General features: G+C 42.7%; 1 protein-coding gene across 1 annotated transcript in view; it reads right to left on the bottom strand.

Moving 5' to 3' along the window:
• The window catches only part of CTBP2 (C-terminal binding protein 2), a 137,072-nt gene that overhangs the window by 42,790 nt on the left and 74,574 nt on the right, over positions 1 to 19,708 (bottom strand). Inside the window, exon 2 of the mRNA XM_064663560.1 lies at positions 14,609 to 14,768. Coding sequence (XP_064519630.1) covers positions 14,609 to 14,666 — 58 coding nt within the window. The 5' untranslated portion in view covers positions 14,667 to 14,768. The remainder of the gene's footprint in view (positions 1 to 14,608; positions 14,769 to 19,708) is intronic.

Below are 19,708 nucleotides of genomic sequence, written 5' to 3'. Positions count from 1 at the left end.
GTGTCTGTTTAGCACTTTATGAATATTGTAATTTGCGCTGGAAATTACATTTTTTGTTGTATTTTCAAATTAGCCACACTAACCAGGCTCTGAAAGGATTCTTTATATTATTACCATAATACGCAAATCCCTTCATCATCCCAGGACAGAAAATTGTGGAGGTGTAATCTGGAATGTATAATTTTAAGACCCTAGCACAGGTCATGGAAAAGAAGGGGAGGATCAAAGGATCTAAAGCCCGGTCTTACAAAGCAGAAAGGAATAGCAGACTTTTGACTATTATCTTCAGCTTCCTTTGGAAAAACTACATGTTTATGAGATGGGAAAACACTCTGAAACATCAGACAAAACTCAATTTATATTGAACAGTATTTCAACATTCATATGGATTAAGCTTTTTTTACACTTAAGAGTGGGCAAAAGGATTTAGATGGAATCACACCAGAGAAAATTGTTATTTGGGAATGTAATAAAAATTTCCATATAGAGTCATTGTTTTCAGAGGAGATATTAAGATGGCTCCCCAAAACATGCAGGCTAACTTATGACATGCTGCTCATGCTCAAATACTCCTTTTCAAAGAAGAATAGGTCAACTGTTCCTTATTTTGCTGACCACTGTTAGAGAGGCAACATTTTCCTTGTTTAATTAAAAAATTCAGATGGAAATGATTTTGCCTTTCTCTGCTACGATCACAAATGTCTTCACCTCCAACACACCCCTTCTAGGAAGAGCCCAGGAAAAGGAGAAACAGTCACCTTCCCTGGTCTGTTTGCAAGACAGCTTGAGCATTTTTCCTGGCTAATCCACAATAAATGTTTAGTGCACAAGCCATCACAGGATGGACTATTGTGCTATTATGATAGCTAAATCACTAATACAGTCTAATGCTTCTACTTGCCTATCATACTAATACCTCTGGGCTATATTTCTGACCCAAATACTGACAGGATCTTTGAGTAATCCCTAAATTTCTTTATTGCAGTGAATATTACAAATCCTCTTCAAACATTCTCTCTCCATCCTCAAGAACCACAGTCGTGAAAATTGTGTTGGATATTACACAGACATGCAAAACACGGGCCCCAAAAGATTATTTACGCAATTCTCAGAGAATATCTGATTGGCATTATATTGAATTAACTAACAAACTTCAGGCACATCGGAAAATTTCTTCTTTTGTGAGAGTCAAGATGAGAAGACACATTTGTGGCTTACAAATAAAGCAGAGAACACTTTAACCAACAAAACCCATTTTATTACAACAACATTTTGCTAAAGAATAAAATGTATTCCCAACAGGATACAGCGAGATCCGTGCCATTTGTTTGTTCTGAAGCACCAGTACAAAGCTACCAAAAATGTATATGACAAAATAATAAAATCCTGGTCTATAGATCAAGGGCCTCTTCCACCACTGAAATCACTAATGAACACAGTCACCATGTTAAGCCCTGGTCGACAATGGAAAAAAACACATGCCATTGAGAAATGACATTTCAAAAATGCTGATCTTGAACAACTGCAAGGGAAGGGAGCTTGGAGAATTCACTACCTCTGAAAAAACCAAAAGCTTTGATAAGGGTCGCATGGCAGGCACACAACAGAAACCTCACCCAAACCAGCAGATCTGTAACTGCTGGCCATGCCCTGCCCAGTGCACACATGGGGGACAGCAGGACCTGGAGACCCACCTCCAAACCCCATCCCAAGCACAGGAGCACATCTGGGCTCCGAAATCCACTTTGTACCAACCCATCCTTGCACCAGCCCACCCCTGCACGGGGCAACCTTGCAGCCCTTGGGCAGATGATGTGCTCCTCTCCCAGCTGCTTCTCAGAAGTCAGGAAACTCCAACTCCAGGCCTGCTGCTACAACAGCCATGCACACAGATGGTTTATCCCATATGTGCTGACCTCAGTGGAACAAACCAACTATTCCTGTGCTCCTAGACCAGCAGAGGCAAACACCTGCAGCACCAGGGGCTGCAGGATTTGTGTGTTTCCCTGCAGCCATGGAGCAGATGTCCTTCTTGGAGGGCTCTGCAGGCCCCAATTCTTGCTGCCCAAGAGCTGCCACCAACCCCACAGCCAGTGGGGAAGACCTGCCCAGGAGCTGTGGAGCTGGGCAGCCTCCTGAGCCACCACAGCAGCAAAGGAAATGCTACACCCCCACTGAGCCAATATATGCAAAAGAAATTATCAGAATGAAATATTTATGATGGGCAGGAATGGTCTTCTGTCCTTTTTTTGGGCAGTCTTAAAAGCAGCATCCAGACAAACTAAAGCAGTGCGAGCAGCAGGTTGAGGGAGGTGATTCTGCCCCTTTGCTCTGCTCAGGTGAGACTCCTCCTTCAGTGCTGCATCCGGCTCTGGGGACATAAACATAAGAAGGACGTGGACCTGCTGGAACAAGTCCAGAGGAGGCCATGAAGATGATTAGAGGGATGGAGCACCTCTCCCATAAGGAAAGGCTGAAAGAATTGGGATTGTACACCCTGGGGAAGAGAAGCTCCAAGGTGATCTTATCACAGTCGTTTAGCACAGGAAGGGATTCCACAAGGGGGCTGGAGAGAGACTTTGGACAAGGGAGGAATGGCTTCACACTGACAGAGAGCAGGGTTAGATGGAATACTGGGAAGAAATCCTTCCCTGTGAGGGTGATGAGGCCCCGGCTGTGGCCACCCCTGGATTCCTGGAAGTGTTCAAGGCCAGGTTGGATGGGACTTGGAGCAACCTGGTCTAGTGGAAGGTGTCCCTGACCAAGGCAGAGGGTGGGATGAGATGGTCTTTAAGGTTCCTTCCAACCAAACCATTCTATGATTCTATTAATCTCCTGTGGCTCTGTACCTGTTTCTGGGTCTGGATTCAGCAATGGCCAAGAGAGGATGCAGAGGCACCTGGGCACAACCTGACATAACTGATCAGTGCTTCTTCGGAGTGGAGGAGGCACTGGCACCCACATTATAGACATGACAGGGAGACAAGGACTGTGGAACAGGCAGAAAATTTATTCTCCCTTTGTCTTTTAATTCTAGAGTTATTTGGAAAAAAAAAACAAACAGAAAAAAACACCCAAAAGAGAAAAAAAAAGCTGATCAAGAGATTAAATGCTCTGGTATTTCAGATCACGTGAAAATACAGAGTTTTGACTTAATATCCTGCTTTTCAGTTTAGCACTGATCTAACACATGGTAAATTTGGCTATGATACAGTGACCACAGAAGTCTGCTCTGAAAAAAAGGTGACAACAGAGTAAAGAAAGGTGGGCCCATCCTTTAGACACTGCACTCAAAGCCAATGGCATGAAATCCGACCCTGGAATCCACTCACAGTGGATGTGAAACAAGCAGTGCTGGGAGGTGCCATTCTCTTCCCACAGGGAGAGTCTATTTACACACGAGAGCCATAGCAAGAAGTCAGGATGGTAAATCTGCAACACAACTGCATAAACAACATTTTTTTGGTGTCTGTAGCACTGAGTCAAGAGAGGTTGGATGCAAAATTTCATTCACGCTGATGTAAAACATTTCATTACCTATTCAGAAAGCAAGTTGCTGGAAAAATTACTCTGTGCAACAAAATAGAACAGACAAATACTCTTCAATTATAAATTTAGATCTTGTTTCTATTGGAAGAAAATATTTTTAATGTAGTAAAATGTTGATGTTTTCTCCCAAGCTATTTTTTTCTGGGAGAGAGTAGAATGGAAAGAATGTGCCAAGTGTAATTTCTGGCAAAAACTGTAAGGTGCATCAGCATGGGAAAGGCTATTTCTCTTTCAAAAGCAAAGTATCCTGCCCCCGGTAGTGAAAAATCCTCTAGAGAACAAATACATCTCATGTTAATGGACAGAGCAGGTATCAGGACACCCAGCCTTTATACCTCGCTATGCCACTGTCACAGAGCAAATTGCTTAATTCCTTACTCTCCGATTCTCCTTCCATCAAGAGGGATATAATAATATACACCTATCACAGTCGGGTGGTGTTCAGATTAATCAGTGTTTGTCATGTGTTTGCAAGTGACAAGGCACAAAGCTACCAGGAGGATAAATGCTCCTGCCCTCACTGCCTGGGCTTTCAAGGACCGCGTGTGATTGTGCCTAATGACCCCCAAAGCTTGGGAAGCCTTTCCTAAACATCCTCCTCCCACGTTCAGCTTGCAGGATGCCAGGGAAATAGAAAAGAGCTGCTGGTGCTAAACTATACTGTGGTATTCCACGGATACTGTAGAGAAGAAAGAGAATAGGATGCACTGTGAGAATGCCCACACATGTGCATGTATACAAATATATTAAAAAAAAAATAATTGAAGAATTGAGAGAAGAAAAGAAGGAAGAAAATGTTCCAAATTCTTGAAAACTACTGTGTTTGCTAAAATTTGGCTCTGCAAAAATCTCCCTCACAGTGGCAATACGCATTTGGCCTAGATGGACTTTTTAACAATCTCCTGAAATTAGGGGAGCACAAAGAGAAAATTAGCAGGATTGTGCTGGAATCATTTTCAATAATCAAAGGAGCAGCACAGCATCTGAAAGCACTCAGCACTTGAAGCCATGCCACATGCTTTTACCAATTTCCAAACCAAAGGCAAAGATGCTTTGTAACTTCAACAAAACGCTCCCAAATACCAACTTGGTGCATTACAATAAAACACTCTTAAGATCAGCCAGTTATTAACCAATCATTGCCTCATGGAACTCTGCATTTCAATGACTTTAAAGCAAAAAAAGCAAAAGCTTATGGCTGTTTGTAACCCAAGACCCCAGTGTTGGGATAGAAATGTGCCACGACCACTGGCGTGACAGGCTCCAGGAATGCACGAGCTGCCCCGAAATGTTCCACACAAACTGGGATCAGTAACTGGGTTCAGTTGCCATTCCCACTGGCTACAAGCAAGTGGACCCATGGAAAATAAAAGGTCAATATGGCACCTAAACAAATGTGGAGGTATGGCAAAGCAAGCACACATTTCCCCTCCAAACTGGTGACACAGTATTGCAGTGCCCTTCTGAGTAATTTCCCAAGAATCCCCTGAAATCCCACAAGCCAACGTGAGGAGAGAGGATGCGAAGCTGTGGATCTGATCACTTGCCTCTCCATTGCATTTCTGTGCCTCTCCCTGCTTCGAAGGGGCTTGAGGTAGGAGACGTGCTCCTTCCCACCCTGTGGGAGCCCATGTCTCTCATCACTTCCACACTCCAACAATTCTCTGTCTGGAGCCATTTCATCCACCTTTCATTGAAGGGAGCCCTACCCCAATTTCCCCCGGGACCTGAGGAGTGAGGAGAGGGTTAGGCTGGATGTCAGGAACAGGTTCATCCCCGAGAGGGTGCTCGGGCACTGAACAGGCTCCCCAGGGCAACGGTCACAGCACCAAGGCTGACAGAGTCAAAGAGTGTTTGGACAACAATCTCAGGGACGGGGTGGGATTCTTAGGGCGTCCTGTGCAGGGCCAGCAGTTGGACTCAATGATTCTTGTGGAGTCCTCCCAACTCAGGATATTCTACATTTCTGTGAATTACCTGCTACTTATTTCAGAATAACGTATGTGCAAGAAGCACCTCAATGAGCAAGCATGTGGTAACTTATCACCTCATGTTATCCTGCTCCTCTGGCAAAGTCCTGGAGGTTGCCCAGAGAAGCTGTGGCTGCTTCATCCCTGGAAATGTTCAAGGCCAAGTTGGACAGGGCTTGGAGCAACCTGGTCCAGTGGAAGGTGTCCCTGCCCAAGGCAGAGAGGTGGAACTGGATGAGCTTTAAGGTCCCTTCCAACCCAAACCATTTGTCATCCAGGATGAAATCAAACTGCAGGTAACAAATGCAGGAAGGTAGCAATCATCTAAAACACACTTGCAGCTAAAAACGAGAAGCTCAGCTGTAAAGCACACTTGGAGCCATTGGAATGAGCCCTACAAGCTCTTGAAACTTCAATCAGAAACAATTTTGCCTTTAAGTATGGGGAGACTCCAATAAGAGTTGGCAGAAACAACACTGTCACATTCCTGCATCAATGAGGGGATAATAAAAATATCAGATGTACCCTTACACCACACAGCTAACACACTTCAAGGACTACAAAATACAAATCAATCTGGATGCTGCACGGCAGGCGAAAAGCAGCAGACAAGGTTCATTGGGCACATCCCTCAACCATTCGCAGAGATCTAATCTACGAATGCTCTTAAAAATAATCCTCTAGAAATCACATCAAGCACCTTGTCTCCAAAACTGGGTATTAGACTTTGAGGTCAAATCTCATCATTTTTAATAAGAATTCAGGATCAAGATTTAAACAGCATGTGTAATGAAAAAGCACGGGAATTATATCTGTCCCAGAAAGCAGTCGAGAAATCCACTGTTAAATGAATATATATTGTAATTCTGAACTCTGCCATGCATGCCTGGGCTTTGCATAAAAAATAATTAATTACTAGACTGTAACACGGGCCTGAGGAGATAAACAGGGGTTCAGGGTGTCTCTCTGCCTTACTTCCCCTGCTGATGTCAGAGCTTGAAACATGTACTTGCAGAACCGACGCAGATAAAAAACAAAACCAAACAGGAGGAAGTATTGTTTTAGCTAAAAAAACATTTATACCTTTCTTTTTTAAAAGACTGGTCTTTCGTATTATTGTATTGCAATGATCAAATCATCAAATGTGAGATGTCCTACTGTGTTCCCTTGCCATCTGTGGGGATGGTTAAGGGGGACGGCTGCTCCCAGTGAGGATGACCCCGATTCAATCAAATACCTGTTACCATCAGCAGGCAGCAATACTCTTTTCTCTCAAAAAAAACATGTAAATCTATAACTAGAGGCTTTTTTATGAACTGAAGCTGTTTATTACTAAGTTTTGAGGTGCTAGATGGCAGCAGAGAGTGTTATGTTTTAAATAAAAATTAAAACGGCAATCTAAAAAAAAAAAAGACAAAACAAATTAATAGTGTGAAGCTAACGGGCTATATAAAAGTGTCACTAAGAAATGATCAATGTTCTTTAAGAAATGCAAAACCAACTCAAATCTTGCTCTTTGAAGAAAGCTCTCAGATAGAAAAGCCATAATGAAAACCTTCGCTGTTTTGGCACTTGGATCCATTACATCTGTTTGTGGAGAGCAAAAAATATAAAAGAAAAGTTGTGTAATGTATTTCCCTGCAGCTTTATTATAGTATAGCCAGATGTCCTCCTCCTGTCAAAATATTTACTAGTAAATATTCAGTAGAATCAGAATAAAATCTAAAGACTGGTCTAGATCCAAACACCACCAGTCCCTGCAAGAGTATAACTTAGGAGTTAAATACAAGGGGTTTTTTTCTGGTATTTTGAGGGAAAATCCATCCTGTTCTCATCTGTCCCCAAGGACTGATCATTTCTCATTACATATTTGGAAGCAGCCAACTTCTACCCCCTGGATGCTGGAGGCAGCTTCTGCAGTGCTCCCACACTCCGGAGCAGGGCTGCCCTGAGGCCGCTGCTCCAACAACCCCTTCACGAGGCTCCTCGTTGCATATTCTGGGAATATTATCACTTTTCTGAGTAATCTTTAAATGCAGGGGAGGATTTAAAGTAAGGAGGAAAAAAAAAAAAAGCACCAGATCCGATGACAACATGTTAATCCCTAAACCAGTTAATTTAAATGGGAAATGTGGTAAGGATGGAAATTAAGTTGATGGTATTGAAGTCATCAGCTGTAATTGTTTCTTAATAAATGACACCAAGTTACAAAGCATGTTACATGGAACCTTGTCTGGGGGCTGGGGGAAATGGAAAAATACAAGGCAGAATTAAGAGACACATATTAAGTCACCATAAATGTGGGTTTAAACACAAGGAGAACACAACAGAAGTATTTTTTCCTATTTTGGTGCATACAGCACTCAAGGCCAGGGAAACGGGGAGCTCTCCTTCTTGCAATAGCTTGAGCCTATCTATTACAAAAAGTTGCACACCAAATTAATGGAATTTTTGCCTGTAACCTTATCTAAATGTGTCTTACTCTTTCCCAGATGCCTGGGGGACTTTGTCAGGCTGGCTTCGTATCTGGCTCAAGTCCTACATCTTGTCATGTACATTTCCCCATGGAATGTCACAGGAGAAAGGCTGCATAGGAGTGAATGTACAGGAAAAACATCTACCCAGGACTGAAAGACTGTTGGAGCAGCCTGTGTATCCACCTTGTGAGCACAACAGCACATCTGTAGGTAAGAGCCACAAAGTACCCGAGTCACAAAGCAGAAAAAATCCACTTACAAATACAGAGAGTTCTTGATTCAGCACAGCAAAACAGTTAAAAAGAGTGGAATAAGGTCAGTAAGTTTGAATAATGTCTGTAAACTCACTAGGGTTGCCTAAACTTTCTTCACCCATAGGATTATGTCCAAATTTTTTTTTAAATATCTTAAAATTTTAACAAAACCTATTAATGACAAATAATCCCCAAACCTGCCATCAGTGAAAAGGGTAATTAAGAGCATTACTTTTCATTGGTAAAAAAAGGTGTAACCCAGCTTTTGTATGAATTTGAAGTGATTTTTGGAAACTACCACAAAAGCAAAAGAACTTTGTTTGGACTCTCGGGAAAGCAAAAACATCAGGAGCAGCCAGAGAGATCTTCAGTTTGCTCAGCACAGGGGCAACAGCAGAGGATCTGACAAGCCAACACTGCCTTTTCTCTAGGCAAAATGTGTTAAGCAACCCTTCCTTAAAAGCCTGATAGTTTCTGTGCTTTGAGGTAGAAACTTAAAAAAAAATAAAAAGGATAAAAAGCTTTATTGTGGGGGGGAAATCCTTCTACTTTGTTTTATATTCATGGAACAAAGAAACCCAAATCCACTAGATAAAAAAAGGACTATATTTATTCTAAATAAGTCACTTTTACTCAGGACATGCAGTTTCTTCCATGCTTGATATCATCTTTAACTCATTGTTTCTCATCAAATGCATAGTGGTGATAAGGATTTCCTGAGATAATAAGATTCTATTTCTAAGCAGTAAAAATAAGTGTTATCAGATGCTACTTGGTGTGCAAATTTGCAAGAATGGAAGAAAATTCCTCCACCCAAATATCAAATGTACTCACTTTGGCTACTGTTATGTTATACAAAGGAGGAAGAATTGCAGGCAGACGCTTTCCAGAGTTGTAGTTTTAAAGTACATTTTCCCATCTGCTTCCAGAAGCAAGTTCCTCTATTTTTTAGCAGGAATGGACTGTGATTTTTGAATGAAAATCTATTCCATAGTCTGCTGTTAGTGGTGTGTGAGCCCAGACCTCAAGGACACACTGTTCAAATACTGCTGAAAAGCCAAAACCATTACAAATCTTCAGGGGCACTTTTATTGAGGGTTGGTTTGGGGTTTTTTTTAAGGATATGAAAGTGCACCACAAGCAATAATTGACAGTGTGATTATTAAGTCTACCTCTGTGGCCAAGAGACTGAAATAAACACCAGGTAAAAAGCACCCCTGGTTTGTATTTACCACAGTATCTACCATTACACAGTATATTTATTTAAATATTACTGGATATGGTTTTCAGTGACTTCCATCACAGGTGGAAACGTGGAATACAGAATTTCTGTCCACCCTTGAAATGACTCAACCAGCCTCTTGCAGCCATGGCAGAGAGAATTTTGTTGATGTTGAAACCATCTATTCCTACCCCAAACTCCCTCCTCCATTTCACAGAATCACGGAATCATTCAGGTTGGAAAAGACCTGTGAGATCACTGAGTCCAATCTTTGACCAATCACCACCTTGTGAACCAGACCAGAGCACTGAGGGTGTTTCTTGGACACCTCCAGGGATGGGGGCTCCATATCTCCCTGGGCAGCCCCCTCCAATGCCTGACCATCCTTTCCAGGAAGAAATTCTTCCTGATGACCAACCTGAACCTCCCCTGGTGCAGCCTGAGCTTTATCCTCTGCTTTCATAGACCCCTTCCCACCAAGGTTTGCAAGACAGACTCATCCAAGAGGCTTCAGTAACCACGACAGGATCCCACACCCACTGAGAAACAAGGGGGTGTGGAGAGTCAAGGCCACCCTCAGATACTTCAGTGACTGGAAGGTAAATACACGAGGAATTCCTACAGGAAGTATGAATTACTGGTAGCACCAGAGAAGCCTCATCCTAAGAGGACACAGGGGTGCCACTGAGAATGTAAGTTGAAAAGCAGAGAGACACATGCATGAGGCACTGAAAAGTATTATGTGGCATTTATTGGCCATCAAACATATCAAAGGACATGAAAGAAAACAAAGCATATGAATGGCTTGTTTGCCCCTGCAAACAGTTCTGTTTTGCAAAGTACAGACAACTTTGGTGGCATAAATTGATGTGTTAAGAACATGATTTCCCACTGGATAATGACAAATCCTGGAGCAAAAACTGTCAGAAAATGTCTGGGTTCACTTGGCCTTGCAATTATTTTTTCACTTTGCTTCTTGCTCATCTCAAGGCTGCCAGTTTTGGGGCATGTGTTGAAAGCTTAACTGACTCATAAATGTTAGTTCAAACTATAACCTATAAACCCAGACATTAAAATTCTATGGCACTGGTGTTGAAGACAGCAGTGGTATGGACCAGAGGCAGCACTTGGGATCATCAGAGAGAAATTCAGTCTGTTGGGAAAACCCGTGTTTTACTCACAAACAACACACTGTATCCTGGACTTACCACCACTGCTGCCTTGTCCCCGTTAAGTTTCTACATTTCATGAGGAAATGACACACTACCACAGCACCTTCTCCCCTGACCATTCCCGAAGACACAGCCAGCAACTGCAGAAGGGCTGCTCCTCACTCCCTGTCTAGGAGGGATACTGTTACTCCTGATACTGTTTAATATTTGTTTCACTATATTGACAGAAGCTAGGATAAAGATCAGCTGAGCAAGCAGCAGGCTGGGCAGCAGAAGTGATACTTCCAGTTATTTCCCTGCATGGGAATGCCTTATGTGAGCACGGAATCTCATGGGAGTGATGGATGCACCAGGATTGCCATCATAGTCTTCTGAGTTTGGGGGTTCTTGGGGGCATTGTCAGACACCTTGTTCTGTCAAAGGTAGCACAGAAAACATTACATCTAATCTCTCTGTTGTTGTTTCCTAAATCAAAGGCAGGTGAGCTTCAACCCTGAGGGGTTTTGCTGCCATTTTTTTCAAAGGCTGTGAAATTGCACCGAATTCAGGAACGCTCCTGACACACAGCAACTTGGGGCTTTAAATTCAGTCCTTTTTTATCCCAACTAGAGCAGGCAGGTCTGGCAGCTCCACATTGAGCAGGACTGTGGCTCAGCTTTGTTTCAAACACAGCAAAGTCAACATCTCTCCCTCTCCATCTCTCACTCTGACACAGCTCCACAATTTTTGCTGGAACTCTTTTTTGTTTTCGTTTACCCCGAGGTAAAAAACTCATCATGGAATGGAAAATTTCGGCTCATACAAATTTAAAATGTGTCAAAATCACAAACTAATGGGAACAGGATCCAAACGAGGGGCTGCTGGACACGTCTGACTCCACACAGCACCAGCGGCTCCACCTCTAAAGCATATTTTGACCCACTATGGAATAAGACACAATTCCACAAACAGGGATTATGTAAACCACTCTGCATATATTATTTGCAAAAGCCCCAGCTATTCACTGGGTCCATCTTTCCACTCACATGGAACCAATTACAGACCAGGCACCCAAAGTCTCTGGGACAACCAGAAGAGAGAGAAACGGGTAAGCCAAGACCACTGTGAGCACACTCCAACTTCTCTTCATTCAGAGGGCACCACCAACCCGCCTAATTGTTAACATGCTACTCCCAAATGTCTTTGCTGCAGGCTGTTGCCCTAAAATTCCTTTATCCCCTCAAGTCTGGACCTTTATCCCATCCATATCCTTCTGTAGGTCAAAATTGTTATCTGATGCAAAAAGCTCACCTCTTGAAAACGGCCTGCTCAGAGCAAAAAGTAATGCTGTCATACAAAGATGACATAATTATGTATCAAAAAAACCCAGAGGAGCTGGTCAAGCTGAGTAATGCAATGAGACTGCACAGTTCCTCTCTCTGGAAGACTCATAAACCTGCCTGTAAAGGCTGTGAACTGGCTTTTTAAACAATATCACCTCCTTGTATGGTTTGGATTATATTTCCACGTTTAACAGAGTAATACAAACACTGCAACTTCTTAATATACTCTTTTAATACCACGACGGTTTGTAAGGCATTTCCCTCAACATGTTATGGTTTTAGTGAGCCCCTAGGAAGGAGAATCCCTCTGGCAGTTTGGGTAGTGATTACAACATGTAGCCCGAGGGTATTACACCTCCAGACCTGCCACCATCCTGCTTCATGGAGTAAAGCCCAAACTCTGCATGGTTTGTGTTGGGAATAGTAAAAGGGATTGTATATGAACCTTCAGGAAAAGAACAGGAATCCACCTGTGTACTACCATACATCTAGCCTTTCATCAGGTAAATGCAGCTTTGTATCCCATTCACTTTTTAAAGGGAAAAGCTCCTTAAGTGCTTCCACAGAACAGGAAATCATTAAAAGCAACTTTTTTGGACCACATTGCCATCAGCTTGATGGAACAGCAGAGATTCCTCTCACTGAACACAATTCTGTTAGCAAAGAGTCCTCTCCTGAGTCTGCTGAAGTAGTTCCAAAATTTATCATTATCTTTCACTATTATTCCATATCCTTTCAAGACAAACACAAGAGAAATGGTCATTTTTTTTTCAAAGTGTGCAGCTGGAATTGCCCCCTTTCAGCGCTTTTCTATGCTATAAGCCAAGATTAGGAGCCTATCATAAAAAATAGCCATCAGAGAGGCCAGTATTCAGCTGTCCTCCAAGTCTAGTTGTTTTGGCAAATCCTAAGCTTTTAGCATTTTTCAAGGTAATTTTTACAATGCTGCTCACAATCAGTCCTTATCTGTTGCTTCCAAATACAACACAACAGCGTCTTGCAACGGTGACTCCCAACATTTCCAGCAAATTACAAACCCAGTAGCAAACGACAAAGTATACTTTAAAAAGTTATGTCTCCTGCACATTTACAGATTAGAAAAGAATATCTTTCGACTCAGAAAGAAGAAAAAAGCTCATATATCAGAGAAAAATAATCTAAACTTCAATCACATCTAAAGCTCCGTTAGCAGGTCTGTCGTACGATCCTTTTGAATTTCTTGTACACTCAGCAACTAGATCTGATGGTAAACATCAAACCGGGAAGGCAGCTTTTGAAAATCCAGTCTCAGCTGATAGAACTCTTTTAAGTCAAGTTCAAAGTAAGTTTTGAAGATGAGACAGTGTGCTACACCTGAGTGTTTATGACATTCAGTAGGAGAAACAGGCAGCTCCGCATGGCAGCGTACCCTGGATACTCCCTTCTAACTCATCTCCTCTGCTTTGTCTCCCCCTCTCCAGAATTAACAGAGAAAAATTAATAGAGATAAGTAACTTATGACAAGTTTAAAGCAGCAGCAATGGAGACTAAACAATATGTAACAGAAAAATCAAGGCAAACCCCATCTTGTCCTGCTGATCAGGGTTTCACACTGACTGGAAACTCCGCAAAGCCCCACATGTTTTGCTCCAACAGACACAGCACAACTCCCCTGTGAGCTCTGTGCTTTCATCCACCAGCAAATCCCATTTCACCTCGCTGGCATTCAAGTAACACTGCACACTGTTACCCTGCAGGCCACTAGCCATCTCCTTAAGAGCAGATGAACACTGGAACTCCTGAAGAGACATAAGATATTCTTCCTAAAACAACACTCTGCTCTGCTTTTATTGCTGATGGCAAAACTTGCACGAGCGTTGGAGAGTTATCGGAGTGTGCACCAAAAAGTCAGAGCTTGTTTGCCATCACTTCATTTCTGTCATAAGTAACTTACACTATGTGAGCTGCAATAGAAAATGTTTCCTAAACACTTCTTCTGCTGGAAAACTGAAACAGAAAGTAAAAGCCACCTGTCCTGTGACACTGTGACACACCGTCAATAAAGAATTCCAGCAAAGCTGCCTGATCACCACACACCAGCAAAAGAGAAGCTGTTCCAACAATATGCCCCAAATCATTAAAGCAACAACTCTTAAATTTTCCATTTATTTCTTATAGGCTGATAGTCAATATTACAGGAGACGGTCTAGTTTCATACCCCTTGAGTGACACTTGTCTTGGACACTGCAACTGGCACCGCTCGGATTAGGAAGGGAAGGAAGAGTTATGGCACCAGTCTCTGAGTCCCAGATTTTTCTCCAGCCAGAGGAGACCTCCAGAAAGCCTATTTAATAGACCACAACACTTTTCTAAATACAGTAGAAATTTAAGCTATGTTTCAAATTGGGACTGACCAGATAATTTCCATAGAAAATAGGATAAAAGGAGAAGACCTGGAAATTAAACAAAAATCCTGTTCACAGGACTACACATGACTTCCAAGTGAGTAACCAGACAGTATGAATGTATTTTGAGAAGACAGGGGGATCTACTCCTCTTGGATCTCTTTATGTTTAAGTGCTTTAAAAAAACCCAAGGAAAAAATAGATATTCTACCCTAATCATCTCTCAACTTCCACAGGAAAATGAGAGTACACTCTTACCTTCACAAATTCTGTCCAGGCGCTGTCGCTTGACTTTGTGCTTATCCACAAGTGCCATTCTTGACGGTATTTTGCAACTTTCTGATTCAAAAAGCAAAGCAGTCCCCCAGGAACTTAGGAAAACTCACAGGAGTCGGCGTGCATACCGCCACTGTGGGTCCTGCAGGGAAAGGAAAGGAGTCATTAGGACTTGTGGGCTCCCCATCCCTGGAAGTGTCCAAGGCCAGGTTGGACGGGGCTTGGAGCAACCTGGGCTAGTGGAAGGTGTCCCTGCCCATGGCAGAGGGTTGGAGCGAGATGAGCTTTAAGGTCCCTTCCAACCCAAACCACTCTGTGATTTCCAGCACACCAGTAAGATCTGCCTGTGCCCAACAGCAGAGCAGGTTCTGAAAGGTCACCTGTGAGTTCAGTGCTTCCAGCCCTAGCGTCCCTCTGGTCACACTTCTCACACCACAAATCAAACTTATGGCCTCTTTATCTTCCCTGCGATCAGAAAAACCAGCCTTGTACACGAGAACTGCCAAAGCACTGCATGGGCTTCCCAGTTTTATTTCTGTCTTAAAAATCTATTCCTAGCAGATACAAACCATTAAGTTGTTTTGTAGGCTCACAGAGGCTGAAAAATTCTTCGAGAGCATATAAAAAAGGGGAAGTAGCTTTTGCTCTGCCAGTACTTTCACACACAAACCACTTTCATGTCTTATTTAAGCCTTGCCCTGTAAAAGTCATCAATGGACCTTGTATTTGCAACAAGACCCTGATATATGTTCCAGCTGTCACCATAGCCTGTCCTTGCCCTCATGTTTGAAGGGCCAACATTAAACTTTGGGTGCCAGAGAGGCCATTTCTAGCAAACACAATTTTAAATGCCAGTGAGACAAAGCAATCCATAAAAGCCACATGTGTGGCTGATTTACAGGAAATGCTCTCCAACGGGACAACAACTGAAGGTTTTCTGCATTTTGGTGGCACAGAGGAAGACCCCAGATGGATCCTTCTCAGGTCTGATGCTTTTTCCTCCTACAGAGAGACAGAGCTTTGTTTAATCCCTGAATGCTTCAACCTGAGCTCAGGCTGCAGCCCCTGAACATGCTGCAGTGGCACTTCTACCCAATGGCCTTTTTGTAAAACTCAGGTTTGAGCTTTTGATGTAAAACCCAGGTATGAGTTTTTCAAAGCAAGTTCCATAACAGCATTTGTGAATCAAGCCACAGAGGAAAAGACCTCATGCTGACAACTGAATTCAAACAATTCAACACTACACGCACTAATATTTTATGCTACCACTGATTCAATATCCTCTTTTACACTTTAAGGTGAAGGCAGATGACCCTGATAAAAGCTACTAACATTTCCAGGGAAGGGACCCTGCTCAAGAAAGAGGCCTCTGCCCCTCACCATCCATCCACCACCCACTGAAAGGCACCAAAAGAGCAGAATTAGCATAAAGCCGTGATTTCTAGAAGCAAAGGAAAACACCAGAATGTTTTCAGAGGCCTTGCAAGGAGGGGAGGAGAAGAGGAAGGCAGGCATGAGCACAAGCACAGCAAGAAATCATCTCCTGAATGGCCATCTGTGTCGCCTGAAAAGTCTCAACCTCTCTGCCTACATAGTACTGAAAGGGTTAAAAAAATGAAATAAATTCTGAAAAGCCAGCAGTAACCACAAACTTCAAACTGAACCACTCGTTCAAACTGACCCACAAAGAGCTTCTCCCCGGTAGGTGAATGTTCACACTGCACTGTTTGCAAACCAAATTTTCAAGAAAACTAAAAAAAAACGCCGGGTTCTCGAAATACAGGACACAAGAGAAGACACTGCACCAGGAGAATCCAGGCTGAAGTCCAAAAGTTGACCTTGGGCAATATCTGAAACCTCGATTTTTGCTTCCCCTTCTCTGCAACGTTTCGGGTCCTGCAGGTCCAGTCAGGCATTTCTACTTTGCATTTTATTCCTCTGTTCCAGCACACGGCTCTCCCAAAAGCACACCATTAACTTCCCAGAAAAACACAGTTAAACCAACGCAACAGGCCGAGCCCGTGAGGGGGTAAATGCTCTAACAAAGCCGCCGCGCACCGAGATGACAACTTCGTGGAGATTATTGTTATTATTATAAATGGTTATCAATTATGCATCACGTTGATAGTCAATTTATAAAAGGAAAGGCCTTGTGTTGGTACAGCTGAATTCCGACTAAGGGAAGATCGGCGATTTCCTGGTAGTTAATGGCCAATTTCCCAGCAGCGCCACTGCAGCTTAATCGCTGAGATTTATGGTAATAATTAATTGATTTTTTTTTTTTAAACATAGGGATGCTAAAGAGCACGATTCCCACTCATATTAAAAATTAATGCAACATTCTAAAAGAAGCAGAAAACTTCCATTCCAGAGGCAGAAGCTTGGTACAGTCAAAATATTTCATACAACAAAAATTAAGCTGTTAGTGCAGCTAAAGCCTGAGCAGCTAATGGCATTTCCACCATCAACATTTACAAGTACAGCCATGAATTTTTACCTCTATTACATCCCACTCCACTTCCAGAAAGAAATACCAGGTTATAAAAAAGTCATGCCAGTAGAGAAAAAGTTATCACTGTGTTCTGAAAACACTCAATTGGTCCATTATGTTGGGGCTGCAACTGTTTTACCCTTTATTTCTCCAAACGAAATCAATATGCAAAGTGTATATAATTTTGACAGAGTGCATTTTCTGATGGACGAATGCATCCATTAAAGTTTTTTTTTTTCCCCTGCCATCTCAATTCCCTGCATTACTCCCTGGAGGAAAACTTCCCACAAAAGAAACTAATAACAATCAGAGAAATTACTGGCCATATTAGAGTCCCACACAGCTTAATGTAATGGCCATGAATGAACTGCTTCCTAATGATGTTAACTGCTCCATCTTTGTCTGACAGGTGTCCATGACATCAACCAGCAATAAAAGCCCAACTCGGAAGACTTATTAAAAATGTGGCAGGAGCTGCCGAGCAGGATTTGGCAGGGATGGATAAAATGGAGAAAACCAGATGTGAGGGGCACAGAAACAAGCAGATATTCTCCTGCCTCCTCGTGAGGCTGTAATTAAGAAAGCAGTTCTTCCACTTGTGGGACGGGGGACGCAATTAGTTGCGCCCCCAACTTCAGTCTGTCCTCAATGATTTCTACAGCCAACCCAATCTCCAAACAATCACAGGGCTAAATGTCCCCCACAATAAAATAAATACAATCAGGGCTAGGCAGAAGAAAAATCATGGTCAGCAATTAAAAGACAAGAAAAGCTCATTGTCTAAGGAAATTTGAGAGGGAGAGGCACACGCACAAAAATTGTACTTCATCTTCAGCAAGATTAGGAAAAAAGTGATTTACATACAGTAATTGCATGACCGTGTTAGCCTCCAACAGTGTCTTTCAAAATGTAAATTTTCTTGAAAACCCTCGGACACGATGATAGCCCAGCAGTTATTTATTTATTTAAAGAAGGAATGTACTTAAATACAATGTTTTAGGAAGAAACCAATCCTGATGTAACACAATTAAACAGCTTGTGAATACTGCCCGTTAAATACCATAGTCCATGAGCCAGAAAATGAGAGCTGTGTTAGGGCTGATTTTCCCCCTTTTGATGGAAAATGGAAAGAAATAAAGTTGATTTTCCAAAATAAGACACACTGTTAGACAAAATTTGAACACAAGTTGAGCACATGCCCTGGCACAGGTTGCCCAGAGAAGCTGCCCCATCCCTGGAAGTGTCCAAGGCCAGGCTGGACAGAGCTTGGAGCAACCTGGGATAGTGGGAGGTGCCCCTGCCTATAGCAGGGGGTTAGAACAGGAACAGCTTTAAGGTCCCTTCCAACCCAAACCACTCTATGATTTTATGAATTAAAACAAGAATTCACAGACTCCCAGACCCTTATTGGAGTCAGAAATCTGTTTCTCACAATTTCTGTCTACATTTTCTATCCTCTATGAAATATGGCCTCAAGAAAATGGAGATTCACTACTACAGAAAACTCCCAGCCCCATGAACTGCAAAAGCTCCCATTCCCAAACAGCAATGGAAAATTACCACCCTTCCTCACATCACATGTACAACTCCTTACTTGAACAAATCCAGTCCAAATGTTCTGATGGTACTGTCGGACATTTCCTAGGCTCTTGGGAAAGGAGAGGTTTCTGGAGAAGGTTTCATACTCATGATTACTGTTGGATATCAGTCCTCTCAGCTGGAAGCAGAGCAGGATGCCCGAGTGGAACTGTGGAAGTCGGTATCTGCTGATGCCATGGGCAGCTCTCCCTGCATCCTCCTCTGTGTTAAGGTCCAGTTTTCCAAAGCTCAGTCACACCTGATCTGAGATTTCAACGTAAGAACAGCCCTGAGAGCTGTGAACTGTTCCAGCCCTGCATTAGCATCCCTGGGTGTTAACTACCCTGAGCTAGCGGGCCACTGCTGATCGTTTCAGACACCGTGGGGAGGGCAGGAGGGGCTGGGAAGCAGAGTTCGGCATAAGAAAGGAAAGGCAGAGAAAAACGCAAGCAGGAGACACACAGAGATAATGACAGGGGAGGGAAGCGGACAAAGGAGACGGCACAATGCAGGAGGAACACTCTGGGAACACTCTGTCATCCTTCCTCCCTGCGCCGCCGGCACATCCTTAAGTGTGATGCTCTCTAAAGCCCTGGCACGACCGTAGGGGAGGAGGGGAGCACGTGGAAGGGAAGAGACAGACAACACAAACCTTCTGGAGATGTTTTTTTGGATGTCTTCTTTTAAAGAACAATCAAACAACATGGGAAACTCACAGTGTCAAGACACGATTAAGCCAAACAGTCCAGCACAAACCAAAAATGGATTAGACATTTGCACAGATAAATGTTTAATAATTTAATAATTAATAAAACAAACACAGATTTTATTACCTCAAAATAAAATTGTGTTTGTTTGTTTTAAGTGTTTTGGTTTGTTTGTTTTTGTTTGGTTGGTTTTGTTTTTGTTTGTTTTAATAATACCTGAAGGATGTAAACCTCCAGACTTGGGAAGAGGAATCACACAGTTCCTGTGTGACCAGGGTTTAGACTTCTCCCGCTCCATTAAACATG

Source organism: Pseudopipra pipra, chromosome 8 (assembly GCF_036250125.1).
Source record: "Pseudopipra pipra isolate bDixPip1 chromosome 8, bDixPip1.hap1, whole genome shotgun sequence".
NCBI classification, from domain to species: domain Eukaryota; kingdom Metazoa; phylum Chordata; class Aves; order Passeriformes; family Pipridae; genus Pseudopipra; species Pseudopipra pipra.
The sequence above is the reverse complement of the archived record's forward strand: the minus strand, read 5'-3'. Positions and strand labels throughout refer to the sequence as shown.